Source organism: Periplaneta americana, chromosome 1 (assembly GCF_040183065.1).
Source record: "Periplaneta americana isolate PAMFEO1 chromosome 1, P.americana_PAMFEO1_priV1, whole genome shotgun sequence".
Lineage (NCBI taxonomy): Eukaryota > Metazoa > Arthropoda > Insecta > Blattodea > Blattidae > Periplaneta > Periplaneta americana.
Genome location: NC_091117.1, coordinates 12,052,922 through 12,076,836, shown reverse-complemented (window position 1 = coordinate 12,076,836; position 23,915 = coordinate 12,052,922). Strand labels below are relative to the sequence as shown.

Below are 23,915 nucleotides of genomic sequence, written 5' to 3'. Positions count from 1 at the left end.
CCAACACAGTTTCGTTTCTTAATTTTACCAATATATTATAAAATATGAATTTTTTTGCGTTAATTGCATTCTACACATTGTGAATCGTGAAATTCCTTGTTCCATTACATTAGCAGACATGGTTTAGGATATTAAATTGTATATATTGTCTGTCACTTAATCATCACTAGGGCTAGGATTTTGATGACCTATAAATCATGAAAAAATGTCCTAAAAACAATGCATCTGTGACCTAAAAATCATTCAAAAATGTCCTTAAAAATGCCCTAAAAGTTGTTCTTACATAATTGGCTTAGTAGGAAAAGAAGTTTTATACTACTTAATATTTAGACTACTAATTAAATTAAATTCTACGAGTAGTACCAACATTTATGTTTATTTAATTTTACATAATTTTTTCTAAGTGGTACACTTTAATTAATTATTTTACCTCATGTAATTTCCATGTAGCTCACCACAAGGCCACTCTTATCCGGAATTAGCAGGTATAGAGGAGTCTATATTGAAGGGGTGGTTGGAGTGTACTACATCAAAATGGTAATATTTGTGTAGAAAAACAATTAAAATATTATACAAAATAATGGGTATTAGCCACAGGTGTAGCTTCGTCGGTTAAGGCGCTTGCATGCCGATCCGGAGTTGCACTCGGTCGTGGGTTCGACTCCTGCTTGGGCTGATTACCTGGTTGGGTCTTTTCCGAGGTTTTCCCCAACTGTAAGACAAATGTCAGGTAGTCTATGGCGAATCCTCGGCCTCATCTCGCCAAATATATCGCTATCACAAATTTCGACACTAAATAACCACGTAGTTGATACAGCGTCGTTAAATAACCAAGTAAAAAAATAATGGGTATTAATGGACAAAATATGTAGACAAATGAAGGGTACACGGGAATAACGATCAAGGTCCATTTTAGAAAGTTTCGAGAAAAACGAATTTTAAAGTTTAAGCACTTAATACTTTGTTATGTGTGCATTTAATAGAAATTGACGTAGTGGAATGTCAAGAACTATGATTTCTTATTACTAGCTAGACCACATGATAGTACTTCCTTTCCACTATAAGATAGCATTATTAACTCACTTTCTATTTTTGGTGGACCTTGATCGTTTTTCCCGTGTACCCTTCAAATATCAAAGGAAAAGCATTATTTTATATTAATAATGGGGATTTATGGCCAAAATTAAATGAAAATTCCTCAAAAATGTCCGAATAAAACAAAAGATGCTCTTGTGAGTTGAAACAGGCAAAAAATGCAAAAAAAAAATGCCCTAACAAATGTGTCTTAAAATACTCAGTTTATCACATAACATATAAATACTAAAGCAACTATGTTTCTGGCTTACTAGAAATTACTTGAAATTATTCAAATCTGCTTTACAGGGAGCTTCACCTGAAAAACTAGATTTGCATAATATATACGTCACTGTGTACGTCAACAGAAAACCACAATTCTAAGTCACGCAGAGATTGTGTGCACTCGATGTGGGTCTCTGGCGTGTTGTCAGCCCACGCGAGTTGTGTGGATATAAAGGGAAAAGTTGAGACGGTGTTGGATGGAGTTCCCGGGTAGCTCAGTTGGCAGAGCGCTGGTACGTTCAACCAGAGGTCCCGGGATCGATACCCGGCCCCGGAACAATTTTTCCCTTGAAATTATTCAAATCTGCTTTACAGGGAGCTTCACCTGAAAGACTAGATTTGTAGAAAAAAGATGCAATTTCATCAAAATCCTAGCCCTAATCATCACCCTACGAAGAATATATCAATATTTACAATCCCAAGAGGAAATAATGATCTGAAAAGCTCCTGTATTTAATATGTCCTTTAGGGCTGCAGGAGGATCAAACAAGACACAAGAGAGTTCTACTGCAAGTGTGCAAGATGCTTCCACTAATCGTGGCACAGGGAACAACTTCCAAACACCAGATAAAGTGGGCGCTCCTCCTGCTGCACAGCCTCTACCTTATTATGGAGTTCCTCCACCAACCAAAGGCACACCGTTGCCAGGTGACGACTTCAATAAACCGCCACCTATAGCTAATTTTGACTCTGGGTTTGGTGGGAGAGCCAATACAGGAGACAACTTCCAAGCTTCAAAACGACCTTTTGAAGGAGACACATTCCGCGACCAGTACCAAGACGACAGTAAGAAATCGCGTGGCGAAGGTTTTGGAGGGGGCTTCTCTTCATTCAGAGGGGAAGAGCAGAGTGGCGGACGAGGAAGAGGCGCCCGTGGCGGCAGATGGGGCACAGACGATTCAGAACACTCGGGCAACAAGCCACAGTCCGAAGCTAGCAGCACACCACAGCCTGTGCGACCTCCCACAAAGGTAAATGCATTACATTTTTCTAGACTAAGTTCGGGAGAATTCATCATCATTATCATCGTCTTCGCTATATAGTTCACCTCCCATGTCGCATTGAGGGAACGGTAAATTGACAGCAATGAAAGCAACAGCTTCAGCAGTGGCGGCTCGTGGCTGAAAATGAGAGTGTGCTACAATATGGGAAATTTACTTTTAAAAAGTTGTTAAAATTTGGTTGATCTACTCACTAGTGGAACAGTATGAAGTTCATGCTGCAAAATCTGTCAGTCAGTGTTCCCAACACATAAATTGTATCCCTGTCAGTCTAACACCTGGAAATCCGTTAAAATTAAAAAAAAAAACCCACTTAATATATCTATATAAAAATGAAAGCAAATAGTAATGCAACTTTCTTACCATCTTGATTAAAATAATAATAATTTATTCACATCATCTGCCTCAAGTTCTGCAGTTTATGTGCTGAGTTGGTCTACGTTCCCTCAAAAATTAAACAATTAAAAATGACAACAGTTAAAAAAGTCAAAAGACGATGTAAATCGTAATTTCCGCCAGAAAATCCGTCACCAGTCAAATCCCTTCTTTTCCCATCCGCTACATTGAAATTCCGTCAGTTTTGATGGAACTGACGGAATTTCCGTGCTTTCTGTAAATAAATTCCAAACTACATTTTTTTTTGCTTGTTAAAATCTGGAATGTTGTGCATAGTTTTTTCCTCCACAGAGAGCAGAACAAATTCTCTGTGGACAGATGGACATTCATTTCCATTTTCATAGATGAAATACTATTGCTTGTTCTATGTCTGACCATTATGAACTTGATTTTTACTCAGATCTGTCTTGATGAGATTAGTTGCTTTGCTAATAATTGGTTCTCTTTAGGTCTGTGCTCTGCAATATTTAACCTGACTCATCTCACTTATAAAATATTAACACAAAAATATTTATAGCCTTGACATTTATTATGTCCACTTTTAACACCATATTCTTCTATATTAAGTAAAATCATTAAGTATTTAAGTTACTTATTCATTCATATGAATCTTACTCTGATTTTAGAATAGTATTCAATGAAAAAATGATTTGAATTATCTGTGTTCATTTCCACGTACTCAAATGATAATGAGGAAGACTCATAAAATAGTGCATTATTTTAGTAATCTGTTTTTTATAGATTTATAGATGTGTGCATTGTAAGTAAATATCACAACTGAATATTTCATACATGTCTTTTCTATAATCTTAATGAAGATACAGATCAAGATCATGTTTATTGTCCAACTTTCACTAAGTTTTCCAGTCTTCCTGCTAAATATCGGAGTGCAAGGGGGCAAAGACATCGTCTGCTGCCCAACATTAGTTACCGGCCAGCCATATTTTTATTGTTGCAGTATATTTGCCGTTAATTGCTACTTTTATTCCTAGTTTGCTTTCGAAATTCGCAAAGAAACTCACACATATGTGGTACAGTAATACAAGTAAAAGAAAATGTATTTTGGTTTTCAGGTCAAAGTAAAATACCGGTAATGATGCCTGATGATAAAGTCACACACATGTCTATGACCTTACTTAGTAGGAATAGTTGTAACTCCTTTCACCCTTTTCTCCTTTGAAATGTAGGCTGCAGTAATAGTGGTGTTAAGAAAATGGTCACAAAGTGTATGTTACCATTGCTGTGTTCTTTGGTATGTGTTTTCAATTCACTAATTTATTAAATGATATCCACTGATGGTTCTGTTGTTCATGATCCCAGGTGATTGAGGACACTGTTTGGTTGCCTCATTCCTACATGCAACACGTTTCTTATTACTGTTTTTAAAAAGTGATTCAAACAGTATTTATCTTGATGTATGAAGCATTAAATACATTTAATAGTTTTTTCCTATAGAATAGCCACTTTTGTTTGAAGATTTGGTAAGTTAAACTCGGAAGAAATGAAATAGTGAATGATGATCGTATATGACAGGCGTAAATGCCAATACATCTGTCAAATCAGCTGTTAATAAGCAGCTGATTAAATGTTTCATGACGTGTATTTGGTTCAAGTATTGGCAGAATGTGCCTATGTTATATTTACTCGAATAACATGACTTCTATCAGCACTGTATTGAAACTAGGACTATTAGTTCTTCTATTATATATTCCTTCTACTGGGAAGGAATCTGTAACGTTATTTTTGAAAGGTTAAATTTCTGTTTTACAATTTATCTGTGCTGTTTTTTTATAGTTCTGAATAATACAATAATAATGTACGTTAATCATATTTTATATTTAACCAGAAGAAATCTGCGATTATATTTTTAAAACTAAAGGCTACACTGATTAACGCAATTATACATTACTTTCCTCAAGGTAAAAAAATCATTGCATCACCTCGTGAAAAAAATGTGCAAAAACTAAAATCTTATGTGTAAACTGTAACACACCTCATGAGGAGTAATACTTGTCAGAAAAGAGATGAAGAGTAAAAAGTTTGTGCTGCTTTTGGTCGGTCCAGTAATCTGTTGAAAAAACCACCTCCAACACAGCCTCAGTAAATGGCCATTTTTTCTGCAATGTTGTAAATATCACCTCATTTCAGCAGTCAACTCCAACTTTAGAGGCCAGACAACAATAAGCAGCTAGTCATACTGTATGTTGCTTTGATTTTCGTAATCTCTGGATACATCATTGCTTCTCATTGTAAAACTATTTCTAATTTTTTTATGCCATTGGATTAGTACCTCACTGAGTCACGATGTCACAATTTAGATCTTTGTTTTGCATCTGTGTGTGAAAATAGCTGACATACTTCACCGATCAGCAAACGAATTTGTGTTTTTATGAAAATTAATCATATTGCATGATTAAGAAATGAACAAAGTGCCTGCTAATTCAGAGGATATTGTTATGAAGTGTATGTATTCGGTGATCTTTCTTTTGGCTGGATAATAGTAAAATGTGAGGTTAAAGAGAGGTACATATATTTCTGAACCAGACAACACTGCAGAATTCTTTCATTGTCGGAATGTTGTGTAATGTGAAGGAGTTATTTTAATAGTGGTGCACCTCTGCTTTTTGTAAAATTGGAGTTAACTACGCTTTCAGGTTCACAAATGTCCATTCTTTTTATTATGAAAGTGTTACAGCTCCAACTTCCTTCTACTGCCAACAGAGTGTACCATAATGCAGGCGTCTTAGATAATCTTACAAGAGAATTATTTTAATAGTGTATAACTCAGCTGTGTTCCATGTTAATCCAAAATGAGTGATTCTAAAGAGATTTTGAGTCATTCCAATCATAGTGATGATCAAGATCTTGATCCAAATTATAACATATCCATTTTTGTACTGAGATCCATCTCAGTGGCGGCTCGTGATAAAATATTGCGTGTGTTCACAATTTTGTGTTCCAAAATCGAAGAGAGTTAGAAATCGTACTTTTAACCTAATATGAAATGTCATGATTCCAGTTTTTCACTACAGAAAAAACCGTATATAAATTCAAAAAAACATGTAGTAATAATAATAATAATAATAATAATAATAATAATAATAATAATAATAGTAATAATAATGAAACCCAGTCTTTTTATTTCCAGTTTTTCCTGGTAAGCCAGTTTACCCAGTTCTTTACTGTTCAGAATTACTTGAACAGAGTTAATTGTTTACGTTTGTTAAAAATTAATACATACCACAGTGCCGTTATTTACAAAAGTATGTGTTCAGTAATATATTTTGATTCACAACACACTGATATACAGTAGCCTGTGCCAATACTGTAATCCCATTCGCATAGATTGATTACTATAAATACATGCCAGTAAATATTATTCTTAAATAATACACACCACCATACAGATATTTAAATTCATACCACCATTCACCCAGCACGTGTTCGAAAGCCAAACTATGCTATAGTATAGTAATTCACAAACTACACTCTCGTAGCAGCACTGTACACACATCCACATGAAGTAAACATTCTGACAGTGAGATGCTGACACCTATAGGCTATTAAATTTTCTCCTCGAGATATAGCACGTGAACGATAGGCATCGATGCACCTGACATCTGTAGGATAGATTCACTGTTCACTTAACGCTTTGTGCTCTTGACAAGTCATAAGCGGCCAGCGAAAGACAATTTTCTCCCCCGCATGCGTGAAATTCCTGTAAACTTCTTGAAAAGAGCACGGCTTGTACGTGAACAGATGTTGCCAAGTTTACATAAGAAGTTTATGCAAGATGCGGGAAGTTTAAAATACTGGATTCTGATATTATCCCCACTACGTCAATACGGTATTAAATAATAAAACTAGTTTTGCATTAATGGAAACAAGGTGTTCATGTGCTCTTATTGACGCACCGCCACTGATCCAACTTCTTTTCAATAAAAGCATTACATGGTACATCTTCAAAGAGTTGCCTTGGATTTATCAAGCATACATTGGAATTTTTTTATTTGAATAGTGGAGTACCTCTATTGTCTCACCTTTATTAGACATGTCCCTCACAATATTCATAAACCCCAAACACAGGAAGGAAGCTTGATCTCTGACAAGAAAGCATGAATTATTATTTTTCAGATATTTCACATCCCGAATTTTCTGTACACATTTAATTTTAAGACTCCATATCTCAAAATCAATGTAAATGGAGGTATACCATTTTTAAAATAACGTCTTCAATACTCACTGTTTTGATTTAGAAACAGAATAAGAAGTTCACTCACGAATAACTATACTCATACCATATTACTCACGTAATTTCCCCCCTCCCCCCAAAGATATTTATTGTCGGACCATCGGATCTATGCCCCTTCAGTGCTGTCGTCGTTCTTGGAAAAGTTAACGCCTCTACTCACCCCATTCCACCCGTTTCTTTCCCACTACATCAAACAGCAGACCACGAAACTTGCCGAATAGGGATGTTGCCAAACTTCCGTCAAACACTGTCATGTCTCTTGAATATTGCTTATAATAATGTAAGGTTAATTATTACTTATTCATAATTTAATTTAAGTAGGTCTAATGACGCTGATTGACTTATGCAAAATGCTATTACTTGCTTAATAATATTTCTTTCACCACTCCGTGCTACAGTGTTCATATTGAGTTGACAACACTGGACTGCAAGTGCAAATAAACTGTCCCGCAAGAAGGCTCAAAATTGTGAGTAGTGGGGGAGAGAAAGAGAGAGGGTTAGAAAAGAGAGAAATAGGAATACAGGGAGAGAAATGAATTGCCGAGGCTGAAAAGGAATTAATGTTCAGTTCGCATATCTTACAGGGGCACATATCCGATGGTCGGACTATAGGATACATCATTATTTTCTAGAATTTTATTTTCCTCTTGTAATTTTTCCCTCTTATGTTAAAGAAAAAAATTGCCACGCCTTTTACCTTCAAGAGTGTCTTTTGTGGAGACTAAAAGTATTGTAAAAACACATAGAGTTGAAGGAAATAACGTCTATGGGGAAATAATGTTGAAGTTCAGTTGTGAAAACTCAGGCATATGACACTTTAAAAAATAAAGACTGTATCATGAGTGATTGAATGACTTACAGTCAATAATGGAGACATAAAAAGAAAATGGAATACAACTGGTTATATGGAAATAAATGAAGAAAAAAAAATCGTGCCAATTTGGACTTATTTTGCAAAGCAAGCTCTCGTGCTGGCAGGGAAGTTATATGAGCCAGAATTCAAGGTTTCTAATGGATGACTCCTAGTCTAATTAAATAATGTGCAGTGACATACACTACAGTATAGTATAGTGTTAGATATTAAATTTAATGTGATTAGTAAAGTTTAATAGTGTTTCATGAGTGAGTTACTTTTCATCAATATGATTCACCAACGGAATAAGTGACAGGAAGCTGATTTGATGTCATTAGTGTTAACGAGAATATTTTGTACTTCTTGCAGTTTGCGGCTTGCCATTTTATTTTCATTTATACAAATAATAAAATATTCCATTCTAACTTCACACATGAATAATACAAATCTGTCCATAACAGAAAGAAAATTAGAACCAAGTCACTTCCATCTAGAACAGGTTTCACTGTATAATTTTTCATTTTTCCCTGTAGTATATATTGACTACACCCCAACTCTGGCTACTAGCAACAGGCATCTATAATGAATACCGATCGAAATACCCCTCATTTCTCGTGAAAAACAACAACTGAATAGACTAAGTGGACTATAGTGGACTTTATGTTGTCAGCAAACAGCTGGATACATTAAGAAGATTGGTCGATTTTTGCGACAATTAAATCCTGATTATAACTAACACATACCAGTACAAAGAAAAGCTACAAAACTGCCCAAAATTACTGAAATTGTGTGTCTATATTATATATAGAGTTTAGTATGAGTATTAAACATATTTTATTAGTACATGAATTATTAGATATTATTTATGACCAGTTTATTCCCATTAATTTGTACTCATAGCGTAATTTCCTTCCTGGATTTTTCACTTGCAAATTAAAAAAAAAAAAATACTGGAAATTATGTGTTTAAAAATTTATAAATCTTCTCACCATTCCTGAGCTGCCACAAGGGACAAAGAGTACTTAACCATAGAAATTTTTACAAGTGCATTGAACCATTAATTTTGTTTTAACAATGAAACTCCTACAAGTACATAGCTGCAAATACATTTTGAGATTAGTGGAAATATACCTATTTTTAGAGAGGTAAGAGTTACAAAAAAGTAAAGAATGCTACTGAACTTAGTTTGATTTCGAATATAGATGATTCTTCAGGAGAGCAATTATTGATCCTTTCAGTGCAGCTAAGGTTACAATCGGAATAATAAACACTATTACAGCTTATCATATAATAATAGGACCAGTGTTCACACTCGTATTTTGATTACTTCAGGTAGCACCCACTTACATTAATGGCGTTTTTTTATTTTTCAAGAGGATCTAGTGGCAGCATAAGACAGGTTGCACTGTATTTAGTTGTTCACAGACCTTTAAAAGAAACAGAGTTTCATTCCCTGTACCAGATATTGTCTTCTTTCAATATATTCACATGCAAACCTTTTCTTACATGTTTGACACAGGATAATCCTGATGAGTTGTCTGAAGCAGAAAAAGCCTTCGATGTACAGTTCAAACAGTGGGAAGAACAATTCAACAAGTGGAAGGAGCAGAACATCAACCACCCTGACAAGACTCAGTATCGCGAATATGAAGCCAAGTGGGAGAGTTGGCGAGAACAACTTTTACAGCGTCGAGAACAGATGCGGAAGAAGCGAGAGGCTTCAAATAAGCTGGCAGCTGTAAGTGTTCTTTCTTTTTAATTACAATTATTCCGTGGTAAGAATAAACATGAGTATATAGCATATACTGGACTTTTTTTAGTAAATACTCTTATTAGTAAGAATAAAAACATTTGAGTACCTACTCATTTTGATTACATACTCATAACATGGTAGCATAGTAGAATATACTTAAGCGTCCATCTTGTATAGAATGTATACTCATGCTTGATAAGAATAAAATCTAGTATATTCTCATATTTATAAGTTTGTTCTCATGTTATTCTGAGTATGGTTTGTAGCAGGCTCAATTCTGAGTATTTGTTGATTTGTATTCAGTTTAAAGTTAAATTAAAAAAAAAAGGCAGCATTTATGAACTCTGGAAAAATATAGAAAAAGACGTGAACTTCAGAAGCCTTTAACGCTTCACAAAAGTGAATGTGAAAATAGTAATATACGTTACAAGAGCGGTATGTTGACGTTTTAATGATCGAGGAAAAGATTGAAAAAGCAAAACGTAGTTGAGCTTTTTTAATTTCCGAGAACATGAAAACAAACATACCGCTCGTGTATCGTACATTATTTTGTGCGAAGATCGTTTATTACATACCTGAAAGACTAATTTCTAATTAGTTGCAATGAAATCTCCATGTTGGTTTATGTTTAATGACTGCAACTTCGGAACACCAAAATATCTTTCTTCAACATTGTTGCTATAAAATGTTTTCTGTGTTTACTATACTCCAGCAGGCCGTGATATACGTCTGTCTTTTTTTCCCCCCAGTCTATAAATGCGAACTTAAAACAAACGGTAAGGTTATGTAATGATTTATTTTTCATTTTAATATTTTAACAATATTATTTATATAACATATTGCAGTAATAACTTCGGCATCTAGAATCTTGTTGATTTTTTCACGGCTTCCTTAATGTTACTTGTATCAGGAATGCAATAAGTTTCGTGGAGTAGTAGACTTTACTTAATTTTTGCAAATATTTAAAAACAATAATTAACATTGCAATTTAGGTGAAATTGCAGTGGTAAGTTTCCAATTTATAATTATTACTATGTTAAACGTCTCTAAAAATAATATGTTAAAAGCCTAAAGCAGTAAAATGAATGTCGCGCTTAAGCGGTAAGAAGAGGGGAAATTGTTATGTGTGTTACGTTGGGAATACTGAATGTGGTATTTCACACTTACCGCGTATTGGTTCTGTGCGGAAAACAAGCAAATACGCACGATCTCGCACAAAGGTTAAATACGTATTTGTTATTCGTAAAAAACATAACCTATAAAAATATGAATGGCTATGAACTATAAGGTTAGATTGTATTGTTAAATATAATTAACAATTACAGTTTATTTTGTAAAATTTGAATCGAAAAATGCAATAATTACTTGTAACTTAAAATTTTAACTCTCCATAATAAAAAAATAGAATTAGCATAACTGGAATTCTAGAAATGGATTGTAATCGCTATCCAACATCCTGTAATGACGATTTCTCAGTACTATTTTCTTGTTTCCAGTTTTATTAATGTTGCTTATCTCATTCGCTGTCCTTTTATGTTTATTTATTTATTTATCTATCAAAATTTACAAAAGCAAAACACCACTACAGCATGCTGATAGCATGTGAAAGTCTATAAAAGAAACTGAGCATTACGGTGCAATGTGATCAAAGAGGATAGGTAACACGAGTATATACTAACTTTTAAAGGATCACGAAGGCTGTAGAGATGAGTATATATTCGCGTTATGTAGAATGTCTGTATTCTTACGAAAATGAGTATGTTCTAGTGGTTACGAGTATATAATCACAGGAAGTGCTCATACTCATAAGTATAAACCTTGAGAAAGTACTTAAGCTTTATTCTTACTACCCATTGTATTCAAGTTTCCAATAATAACCGATGGCACTTTTGAATAAGAAAACTGAAAATGTGAGGGAGAGTCAGTAATGAGGCTATCACTGCTAGAATGTGTACACAAGCGAAACAAAACAGCTGTAGAGATCGCTAACTTCACATCAGGAAGTGAGGTCTGAAGCCACCATGTATAAAGTTGGCAAGAACCTGTGTTCACTTCACAGATTTCTAACTGTTGTGTAGATATGCAGCATACATACTGATTGTTACATCACAAAGTACCGATGTTTTGTGTTTGACTATTTTATACATACTGTTTACTCTTTTGTTTGCTGCATTGCAATAAGAAACGAGCAAAGAGTTCACGTACCAATTTCATAGTAATTTTTTCCTCGAAGATGTTAATTTTAGAATTCATGTTTATTAGACTTTTCTGCTTGTTTTGTTGAATATTATCTTCTCTCAGAATATTAGATCCCCCTACTACAGTTGGCGGCCGGGTAGCTCAGTTGGTAGAGCAGTTGGCTACAGACTGGAAGGTCCGGGGTTCGATCCCAGGTGGTTGCAGGATTTTTTCTCATTGCCAAACTTTCAGAACAGCCCCGAGGTTCACTCAGCCTCCTATAAAATTGAGTACCAAGTCTTTCCCGGGGTAAAAGGTTGTCAGAGCGTGGTGCCGACCACACTACCTCATTCTAGTGCCGAGGTCATGGAAAGCATGGGGCTCTACCTCCATGCCCCCCAAGTGCCTTCATGGCATGTTACAGGGATACCTTTACCTTTTTACCTACTACAGTTACATTTTCACCTTGCTATTGCAGCTGTGTATTTTTTAAAATTCCGAAAAATTCAATTTAAAAAGACCAATTTTCCTGAATAATTTCGAGGGAATAATTGTTCCGGGGCCGGGCATCGAACCCGGGACCTTTGGTTAAACATACCAACGCTCTACCAACTGAGCTACCCGGGAACTCTACCCGACACCGATCCAATTTTTCCCTCTATATCCACATACCTCAAAGTGGGCTAACAACTGTCAAGCAACCAACATTGAGTGCACACTAACTCTGTGTGACTTAAATTGTGGTTTTCTGTAACATACAGTGATGTGTATTATGCAAATCAAGCTTTCAGGTATAACTCCCTGTAAAGGTAATAGAGGGAAAAATTGTATCGCTCTCGGATAGAGTTCCCAGGTAGCTCAGTTGGTAGAGTGTTGGTACGTTTAACCAAAGGTCCCGGGTTCGATGCCCGGCCCCGGAACAATTTTTCCCTCGAAATTATTCAAATCAACTTTACAGGGAGTTATACCTGAAAGTTTGATTTGCACCAATTTTCCTCTGCACTTCAAACTGAAAGAAAAATTTCAGTCTCTGCCTATTGAATACATCACTGAAGTACATGGCCAAGATAGATAGATAGATAGATAGATAGATAGATAGATAGATAGATAGATAGATAGATAGATAGATAGATAGATAGATAGATAGATAGATAGATAGATAGATAGATAGATAGATAGATAGATAGATAGATAGATAGATAGATAGATAGATAGATAGATAGATAGATAGATAGATAGATAGATAGATAGATAGATAGATAGATAGATAGATAGATAGATAGATAGATAGATAGATAGATAGATAGATAGATAGATAGATAGATAGATAGATAGATAGATAGATAGATAGATAGATAGATAGATAGATAGATAGATAGATAGATAGATAGATAGATAGATAGATAGATAGATAGATAGATAGATAGATAGATAGATAGATAGATAGATAGATAGATAGATAGATAGATAGATAGATAGATAGATAGATAGATAGATAGATAGATAGATAGATAGATAGATAGATAGATAGATAGATAGATAGATAGATAGATAGATAGATAGATAGATAGATAGATAGATAGATAGATAGATAGATAGATAGATAGATAGATAGATAGATAGATAGATAGATAGATAGATAGATAGATAGATAGATAGATAGATAGATAGATAGATAGATAGATAGATAGATAGATAGATAGATAGATAGATAGATAGATAGATAGATAGATAGATAGATAGATAGATAGATAGATAGATAGATAGATAGATAGATAGATAGATAGATAGATAGATAGATAGATAGATAGATAGATAGATAGATAGATAGATAGATAGATAGATAGATAGATAGATAGATAGATAGATAGATAGATAGATAGATAGATAGATAGATAGATAGATAGATAGATAGATAGATAGATAGATAGATAGATAGATAGATAGATAGATAGATAGATAGATAGATAGATAGATAGATAGATAGATAGATAGATAGATAGATAGATAGATAGATAGATAGATAGATAGATAGATAGATAGATAGATAGATAGATAGATAGATAGATAGATAGATAGATAGATAGATAGATAGATAGATAGATAGATAGATAGATAGATAGATAGATAGATAGATAGATAGATAGATAGATAGATAGATAGATAGATAGATAGATAGATAGATAGATAGATAGATAGATAGATAGATAGATAGATAGATAGATAGATAGATAGATAGATAGATAGATAGATAGATAGATAGATAGATAGATAGATAGATAGATAGATAGATAGATAGATAGATAGATAGATAGATAGATAGATAGATAGATAGATAGATAGATAGATAGATAGATAGATAGATAGATAGATAGATAGATAGATAGATAGATAGATAGATAGATAGATAGATAGATAGATAGATAGATAGATAGATAGATAGATAGATAGATAGATAGATAGATAGATAGATAGATAGATAGATAGATAGATAGATAGATAGATAGATAGATAGATAGATAGATAGATAGATAGATAGATAGATAGATAGATAGATAGATAGATAGATAGATAGATAGATAGATAGATAGATAGATAGATAGATAGATAGATAGATAGATAGATAGATAGATAGATAGATAGATAGATAGATAGATAGATAGATAGATAGATAGATAGATAGATAGATAGATAGATAGATAGATAGATAGATAGATAGATAGATAGATAGATAGATAGATAGATAGATAGATAGATAGATAGATAGATAGATAGATAGATAGATAGATAGATAGATAGATAGATAGATAGATAGATAGATAGATAGATAGATAGATAGATAGATAGATAGATAGATAGATAGATAGATAGATAGATAGATAGATAGATAGATAGATAGATAGATAGATAGATAGATAGATAGATAGATAGATAGATAGATAGATAGATAGATAGATAGATAGATAGATAGATAGATAGATAGATAGATAGATAGATAGATAGATAGATAGATAGATAGATAGATAGATAGATAGATAGATAGATAGATAGATAGATAGATAGATAGATAGATAGATAGATAGATAGATAGATAGATAGATAGATAGATAGATAGATAGATAGATAGATAGATAGATAGATAGATAGATAGATAGATAGATAGATAGATAGATAGATAGATAGATAGATAGATAGATAGATAGATAGATAGATAGATAGATAGATAGATAGATAGATAGATAGATAGATAGATAGATAGATAGATAGATAGATAGATAGATAGATAGATAGATAGATAGATAGATAGATAGATAGATAGATAGATAGATAGATAGATAGATAGATAGATAGATAGATAGATAGATAGATAGATAGATAGATAGATAGATAGATAGATAGATAGATAGATAGATAGATAGATAGATAGATAGATAGATAGATAGATAGATAGATAGATAGATAGATAGATAGATAGATAGATAGATAGATAGATAGATAGATAGATAGATAGATAGATAGATAGATAGATAGATAGATAGATAGATAGATAGATAGATAGATAGATAGATAGATAGATAGATAGATAGATAGATAGATAGATAGATAGATAGATAGATAGATAGATAGATAGATAGATAGATAGATAGATAGATAGATAGATAGATAGATAGATAGATAGATAGATAGATAGATAGATAGATAGATAGATAGATAGATAGATAGATAGATAGATAGATAGATAGATAGATAGATAGATAGATAGATAGATAGATAGATAGATAGATAGATAGATAGATAGATAGATAGATAGATAGATAGATAGATAGATAGATAGATAGATAGATAGATAGATAGATAGATAGATAGATAGATAGATAGATAGATAGATAGATAGATAGATAGATAGATAGATAGATAGATAGATAGATAGATAGATAGATAGATAGATAGATAGATAGATAGATAGATAGATAGATAGATAGATAGATAGATAGATAGATAGATAGATAGATAGATAGATAGATAGATAGATAGATAGATAGATAGATAGATAGATAGATAGATAGATAGATAGATAGATAGATAGATAGATAGATAGATAGATAGATAGATAGATAGATAGATAGATAGATAGATAGATAGATAGATAGATAGATAGATAGATAGATAGATAGATAGATAGATAGATAGATAGATAGATAGATAGATAGATAGATAGATAGATAGATAGATAGATAGATAGATAGATAGATAGATAGATAGATAGATAGATAGATAGATAGATAGATAGATAGATAGATAGATAGATAGATAGATAGATAGATAGATAGATAGATAGATAGATAGATAGATAGATAGATAGATAGATAGATAGATAGATAGATAGATAGATAGATAGATAGATAGATAGATAGATAGATAGATAGATAGATAGATAGATAGATAGATAGATAGATAGATAGATAGATAGATAGATAGATAGATAGATAGATAGATAGATAGATAGATAGATAGATAGATAGATAGATAGATAGATAGATAGATAGATAGATAGATAGATAGATAGATAGATAGATAGATAGATAGATAGATAGATAGATAGATAGATAGATAGATAGATAGATAGATAGATAGATAGATAGATAGATAGATAGATAGATAGATAGATAGATAGATAGATAGATAGATAGATAGATAGATAGATAGATAGATAGATAGATAGATAGATAGATAGATAGATAGATAGATAGATAGATAGATAGATAGATAGATAGATAGATAGATAGATAGATAGATAGATAGATAGATAGATAGATAGATAGATAGATAGATAGATAGATAGATAGATAGATAGATAGATAGATAGATAGATAGATAGATAGATAGATAGATAGATAGATAGATAGATAGATAGATAGATAGATAGATAGATAGATAGATAGATAGATAGATAGATAGATAGATAGATAGATAGATAGATAGATAGATAGATAGATAGATAGATAGATAGATAGATAGATAGATAGATAGATAGATAGATAGATAGATAGATAGATAGATAGATAGATAGATAGATAGATAGATAGATAGATAGATAGATAGATAGATAGATAGATAGATAGATAGATAGATAGATAGATAGATAGATAGATAGATAGATAGATAGATAGATAGATAGATAGATAGATAGATAGATAGATAGATAGATAGATAGATAGATAGATAGATAGATAGATAGATAGATAGATAGATAGATAGATAGATAGATAGATAGATAGATAGATAGATAGATAGATAGATAGATAGATAGATAGATAGATAGATAGATAGATAGATAGATAGATAGATAGATAGATAGATAGATAGATAGATAGATAGATAGATAGATAGATAGATAGATAGATAGATAGATAGATAGATAGATAGATAGATAGATAGATAGATAGATAGATAGATAGATAGATAGATAGATAGATAGATAGATAGATAGATAGATAGATAGATAGATAGATAGATAGATAGATAGATAGATAGATAGATAGATAGATAGATAGATAGATAGATAGATAGATAGATAGATAGATAGATAGATAGATAGATAGATAGATAGATAGATAGATAGATAGATAGATAGATAGATAGATAGATAGATAGATAGATAGATAGATAGATAGATAGATAGATAGATAGATAGATAGATAGATAGATAGATAGATAGATAGATAGATAGATAGATAGATAGATAGATAGATAGATAGATAGATAGATAGATAGATAGATAGATAGATAGATAGATAGATAGATAGATAGATAGATAGATAGATAGATAGATAGATAGATAGATAGATAGATAGATAGATAGATAGATAGATAGATAGATAGATAGATAGATAGATAGATAGATAGATAGATAGATAGATAGATAGATAGATAGATAGATAGATAGATAGATAGATAGATAGATAGATAGATAGATAGATAGATAGATAGATAGATAGATAGATAGATAGATAGATAGATAGATAGATAGATAGATAGATAGATAGATAGATAGATAGATAGATAGATAGATAGATAGATAGATAGATAGATAGATAGATAGATAGATAGATAGATAGATAGATAGATAGATAGATAGATAGATAGATAGATAGATAGATAGATAGATAGATAGATAGATAGATAGATAGATAGATAGATAGATAGATAGATAGATAGATAGATAGATAGATAGATAGATAGATAGATAGATAGATAGATAGATAGATAGATAGATAGATAGATAGATAGATAGATAGATAGATAGATAGATAGATAGATAGATAGATAGATAGATAGATAGATAGATAGATAGATAGATAGATAGATAGATAGATAGATAGATAGATAGATAGATAGATAGATAGATAGATAGATAGATAGATAGATAGATAGATAGATAGATAGATAGATAGATAGATAGATAGATAGATAGATAGATAGATAGATAGATAGATAGATAGATAGATAGATAGATAGATAGATAGATAGATAGATAGATAGATAGATAGATAGATAGATAGATAGATAGATAGATAGATAGATAGATAGATAGATAGATAGATAGATAGATAGATAGATAGATAGATAGATAGATAGATAGATAGATAGATAGATAGATAGATAGATAGATAGATAGATAGATAGATAGATAGATAGATAGATAGATAGATAGATAGATAGATAGATAGATAGATAGATAGATAGATAGATAGATAGATAGATAGATAGATAGATAGATAGATAGATAGATAGATAGATAGATAGATAGATAGATAGATAGATAGATAGATAGATAGATAGATAGATAGATAGATAGATAGATAGATAGATAGATAGATAGATAGATAGATAGATAGATAGATAGATAGATAGATAGATAGATAGATAGATAGATAGATAGATAGATAGATAGATAGATAGATAGATAGATAGATAGATAGATAGATAGATAGATAGATAGATAGATAGATAGATAGATAGATAGATAGATAGATAGATAGATAGATAGATAGATAGATAGATAGATAGATAGATAGATAGATAGATAGATAGATAGATAGATAGATAGATAGATAGATAGATAGATAGATAGATAGATAGATAGATAGATAGATAGATAGATAGATAGATAGATAGATAGATAGATAGATAGATAGATAGATAGATAGATAGATAGATAGATAGATAGATAGATAGATAGATAGATAGATAGATAGATAGATAGATAGATAGATAGATAGATAGATAGATAGATAGATAGATAGATAGATAGATAGATAGATAGATAGATAGATAGATAGATAGATAGATAGATAGATAGATAGATAGATAGATAGATAGATAGATAGATAGATAGATAGATAGATAGATAGATAGATAGATAGATAGATAGATAGATAGATAGATAGATAGATAGATAGATAGATAGATAGATAGATAGATAGATAGATAGATAGATAGATAGATAGATAGATAGATAGATAGATAGATAGATAGATAGATAGATAGATAGATAGATAGATAGATAGATAGATAGATAGATAGATAGATAGATAGATAGATAGATAGATAGATAGATAGATAGATAGATAGATAGATAGATAGATAGATAGATAGATAGATAGATAGATAGATAGATAGATAGATAGATAGATAGATAGATAGATAGATAGATAGATAGATAGATAGATAGATAGATAGATAGATAGATAGATAGATAGATAGATAGATAGATAGATAGATAGATAGATAGATAGATAGATAGATAGATAGATAGATAGATAGATAGATAGATAGATAGATAGATAGATAGATAGATAGATAGATAGATAGATAGATAGATAGATAGATAGATAGATAGATAGATAGATAGATAGATAGATAGATAGATAGATAGATAGATAGATAGATAGATAGATAGATAGATAGATAGATAGATAGATAGATAGATAGATAGATAGATAGATAGATAGATAGATAGATAGATAGATAGATAGATAGATAGATAGATAGATAGATAGATAGATAGATAGATAGATAGATAGATAGATAGATAGATAGATAGATAGATAGATAGATAGATAGATAGATAGATAGATAGATAGATAGATAGATAGATAGATAGATAGATAGATAGATAGATAGATAGATAGATAGATAGATAGATAGATAGATAGATAGATAGATAGATAGATAGATAGATAGATAGATAGATAGATAGATAGATAGATAGATAGATAGATAGATAGATAGATAGATAGATAGATAGATAGATAGATAGATAGATAGATAGATAGATAGATAGATAGATAGATAGATAGATAGATAGATAGATAGATAGATAGATAGATAGATAGATAGATAGATAGATAGATAGATAGATAGATAGATAGATAGATAGATAGATAGATAGATAGATAGATAGATAGATAGATAGATAGATAGATAGATAGATAGATAGATAGATAGATAGATAGATAGATAGATAGATAGATAGATAGATAGATAGATAGATAGATAGATAGATAGATAGATAGATAGATAGATAGATAGATAGATAGATAGATAGATAGATAGATAGATAGATAGATAGATAGATAGATAGATAGATAGATAGATAGATAGATAGATAGATAGATAGATAGATAGATAGATAGATAGATAGATAGATAGATAGATAGATAGATAGATAGATAGATAGATAGATAGATAGATAGATAGATAGATAGATAGATAGATAGATAGATAGATAGATAGATAGATAGATAGATAGATAGATAGATAGATAGATAGATAGATAGATAGATAGATAGATAGATAGATAGATAGATAGATAGATAGATAGATAGATAGATAGATAGATAGATAGATAGATAGATAGATAGATAGATAGATAGATAGATAGATAGATAGATAGATAGATAGATAGATAGATAGATAGATAGATAGATAGATAGATAGATAGATAGATAGATAGATAGATAGATAGATAGATAGATAGATAGATAGATAGATAGATAGATAGATAGATAGATAGATAGATAGATAGATAGATAGATAGATAGATAGATAGATAGATAGATAGATAGATAGATAGATAGATAGATAGATAGATAGATAGATAGATAGATAGATAGATAGATAGATAGATAGATAGATAGATAGATAGATAGATAGATAGATAGATAGATAGATAGATAGATAGATAGATAGATAGATAGATAGATAGATAGATAGATAGATAGATAGATAGATAGATAGATAGATAGATAGATAGATAGATAGATAGATAGATAGATAGATAGATAGATAGATAGATAGATAGATAGATAGATAGATAGATAGATAGATAGATAGATAGATAGATAGATAGATAGATAGATAGATAGATAGATAGATAGATAGATAGATAGATAGATAGATAGATAGATAGATAGATAGATAGATAGATAGATAGATAGATAGATAGATAGATAGATAGATAGATAGATAGATAGATAGATAGATAGATAGATAGATAGATAGATAGATAGATAGATAGATAGATAGATAGATAGATAGATAGATAGATAGATAGATAGATAGATAGATAGATAGATAGATAGATAGATAGATAGATAGATAGATAGATAGATAGATAGATAGATAGATAGATAGATAGATAGATAGATAGATAGATAGATAGATAGATAGATAGATAGATAGATAGATAGATAGATAGATAGATAGATAGATAGATAGATAGATAGATAGATAGATAGATAGATAGATAGATAGATAGATAGATAGATAGATAGATAGATAGATAGATAGATAGATAGATAGATAGATAGATAGATAGATAGATAGATAGATAGATAGATAGATAGATAGATAGATAGATAGATAGATAGATAGATAGATAGATAGATAGATAGATAGATAGATAGATAGATAGATAGATAGATAGATAGATAGATAGATAGATAGATAGATAGATAGATAGATAGATAGATAGATAGATAGATAGATAGATAGATAGATAGATAGATAGATAGATAGATAGATAGATAGATAGATAGATAGATAGATAGATAGATAGATAGATAGATAGATAGATAGATAGATAGATAGATAGATAGATAGATAGATAGATAGATAGATAGATAGATAGATAGATAGATAGATAGATAGATAGATAGATAGATAGATAGATAGATAGATAGATAGATAGATAGATAGATAGATAGATAGATAGATAGATAGATAGATAGATAGATAGATAGATAGATAGATAGATAGATAGATAGATAGATAGATAGATAGATAGATAGATAGATAGATAGATAGATAGATAGATAGATAGATAGATAGATAGATAGATAGATAGATAGATAGATAGATAGATAGATAGATAGATAGATAGATAGATAGATAGATAGATAGATAGATAGATAGATAGATAGATAGATAGATAGATAGATAGATAGATAGATAGATAGATAGATAGATAGATAGATAGATAGATAGATAGATAGATAGATAGATAGATAGATAGATAGATAGATAGATAGATAGATAGATAGATAGATAGATAGATAGATAGATAGATAGATAGATAGATAGATAGATAGATAGATAGATAGATAGATAGATAGATAGATAGATAGATAGATAGATAGATAGATAGATAGATAGATAGATAGATAGATAGATAGATAGATAGATAGATAGATAGATAGATAGATAGATAGATAGATAGATAGATAGATAGATAGATAGATAGATAGATAGATAGATAGATAGATAGATAGATAGATAGATAGATAGATAGATAGATAGATAGATAGATAGATAGATAGATAGATAGATAGATAGATAGATAGATAGATAGATAGATAGATAGATAGATAGATAGATAGATAGATAGATAGATAGATAGATAGATAGATAGATAGATAGATAGATAGATAGATAGATAGATAGATAGATAGATAGATAGATAGATAGATAGATAGATAGATAGATAGATAGATAGATAGATAGATAGATAGATAGATAGATAGATAGATAGATAGATAGATAGATAGATAGATAGATAGATAGATAGATAGATAGATAGATAGATAGATAGATAGATAGATAGATAGATAGATAGATAGATAGATAGATAGATAGATAGATAGATAGATAGATAGATAGATAGATAGATAGATAGATAGATAGATAGATAGATAGATAGATAGATAGATAGATAGATAGATAGATAGATAGATAGATAGATAGATAGATAGATAGATAGATAGATAGATAGATAGATAGATAGATAGATAGATAGATAGATAGATAGATAGATAGATAGATAGATAGATAGATAGATAGATAGATAGATAGATAGATAGATAGATAGATAGATAGATAGATAGATAGATAGATAGATAGATAGATAGATAGATAGATAGATAGATAGATAGATAGATAGATAGATAGATAGATAGATAGATAGATAGATAGATAGATAGATAGATAGATAGATAGATAGATAGATAGATAGATAGATAGATAGATAGATAGATAGATAGATAGATAGATAGATAGATAGATAGATAGATAGATAGATAGATAGATAGATAGATAGATAGATAGATAGATAGATAGATAGATAGATAGATAGATAGATAGATAGATAGATAGATAGATAGATAGATAGATAGATAGATAGATAGATAGATAGATAGATAGATAGATAGATAGATAGATAGATAGATAGATTTATTTGTTCCATAATATTCTTACATTTGATTTATAGCATAGAATAAAGAACATATCCAATTCTTACGTTTAACAATAAAATACAAATATGAAATATGTACAGAATTAATACCTTAATAACAATAATATTTTATACAATGTAATATGTTTACCATTTAATAGTATTAAAATATTTACACAGTGCTGTGAAATGTCTAGAATTCATCTACAGAATAGAAAGTGTAAGCTATTAAGTAATTTTTTAGTTTTACCTTAAATAATGCAGGGTTTTGGCTATGATTCTTAATGTCTTCAGGAAGACTATTGAACATTTTTATCGCCATGTAACAT

At 30.4% G+C, this 23,915-nt stretch overlaps 1 protein-coding gene across 4 annotated transcripts in view; it reads left to right on the top strand.

Annotated features, from left to right (window-relative positions):
• LOC138706149 (YLP motif-containing protein 1-like) overlaps positions 1–23,915 on the top strand; it is a 186,413-nt gene that overhangs the window by 53,695 nt on the left and 108,803 nt on the right. For all 4 annotated transcript variants that reach the window (XR_011333954.1, XM_069835260.1, XM_069835341.1 and 1 more), the window contains 2 exons: positions 1,829–2,330; positions 9,381–9,599. Coding sequence is in view for 3 of the 4 variants with exons in the window: in XM_069835260.1 (XP_069691361.1) it covers positions 1,829–2,330; positions 9,381–9,599 (721 nt within the window). In the remaining variant the exon portion in view is untranslated. The remainder of the gene's footprint in view (positions 1–1,828; positions 2,331–9,380; positions 9,600–23,915) is intronic.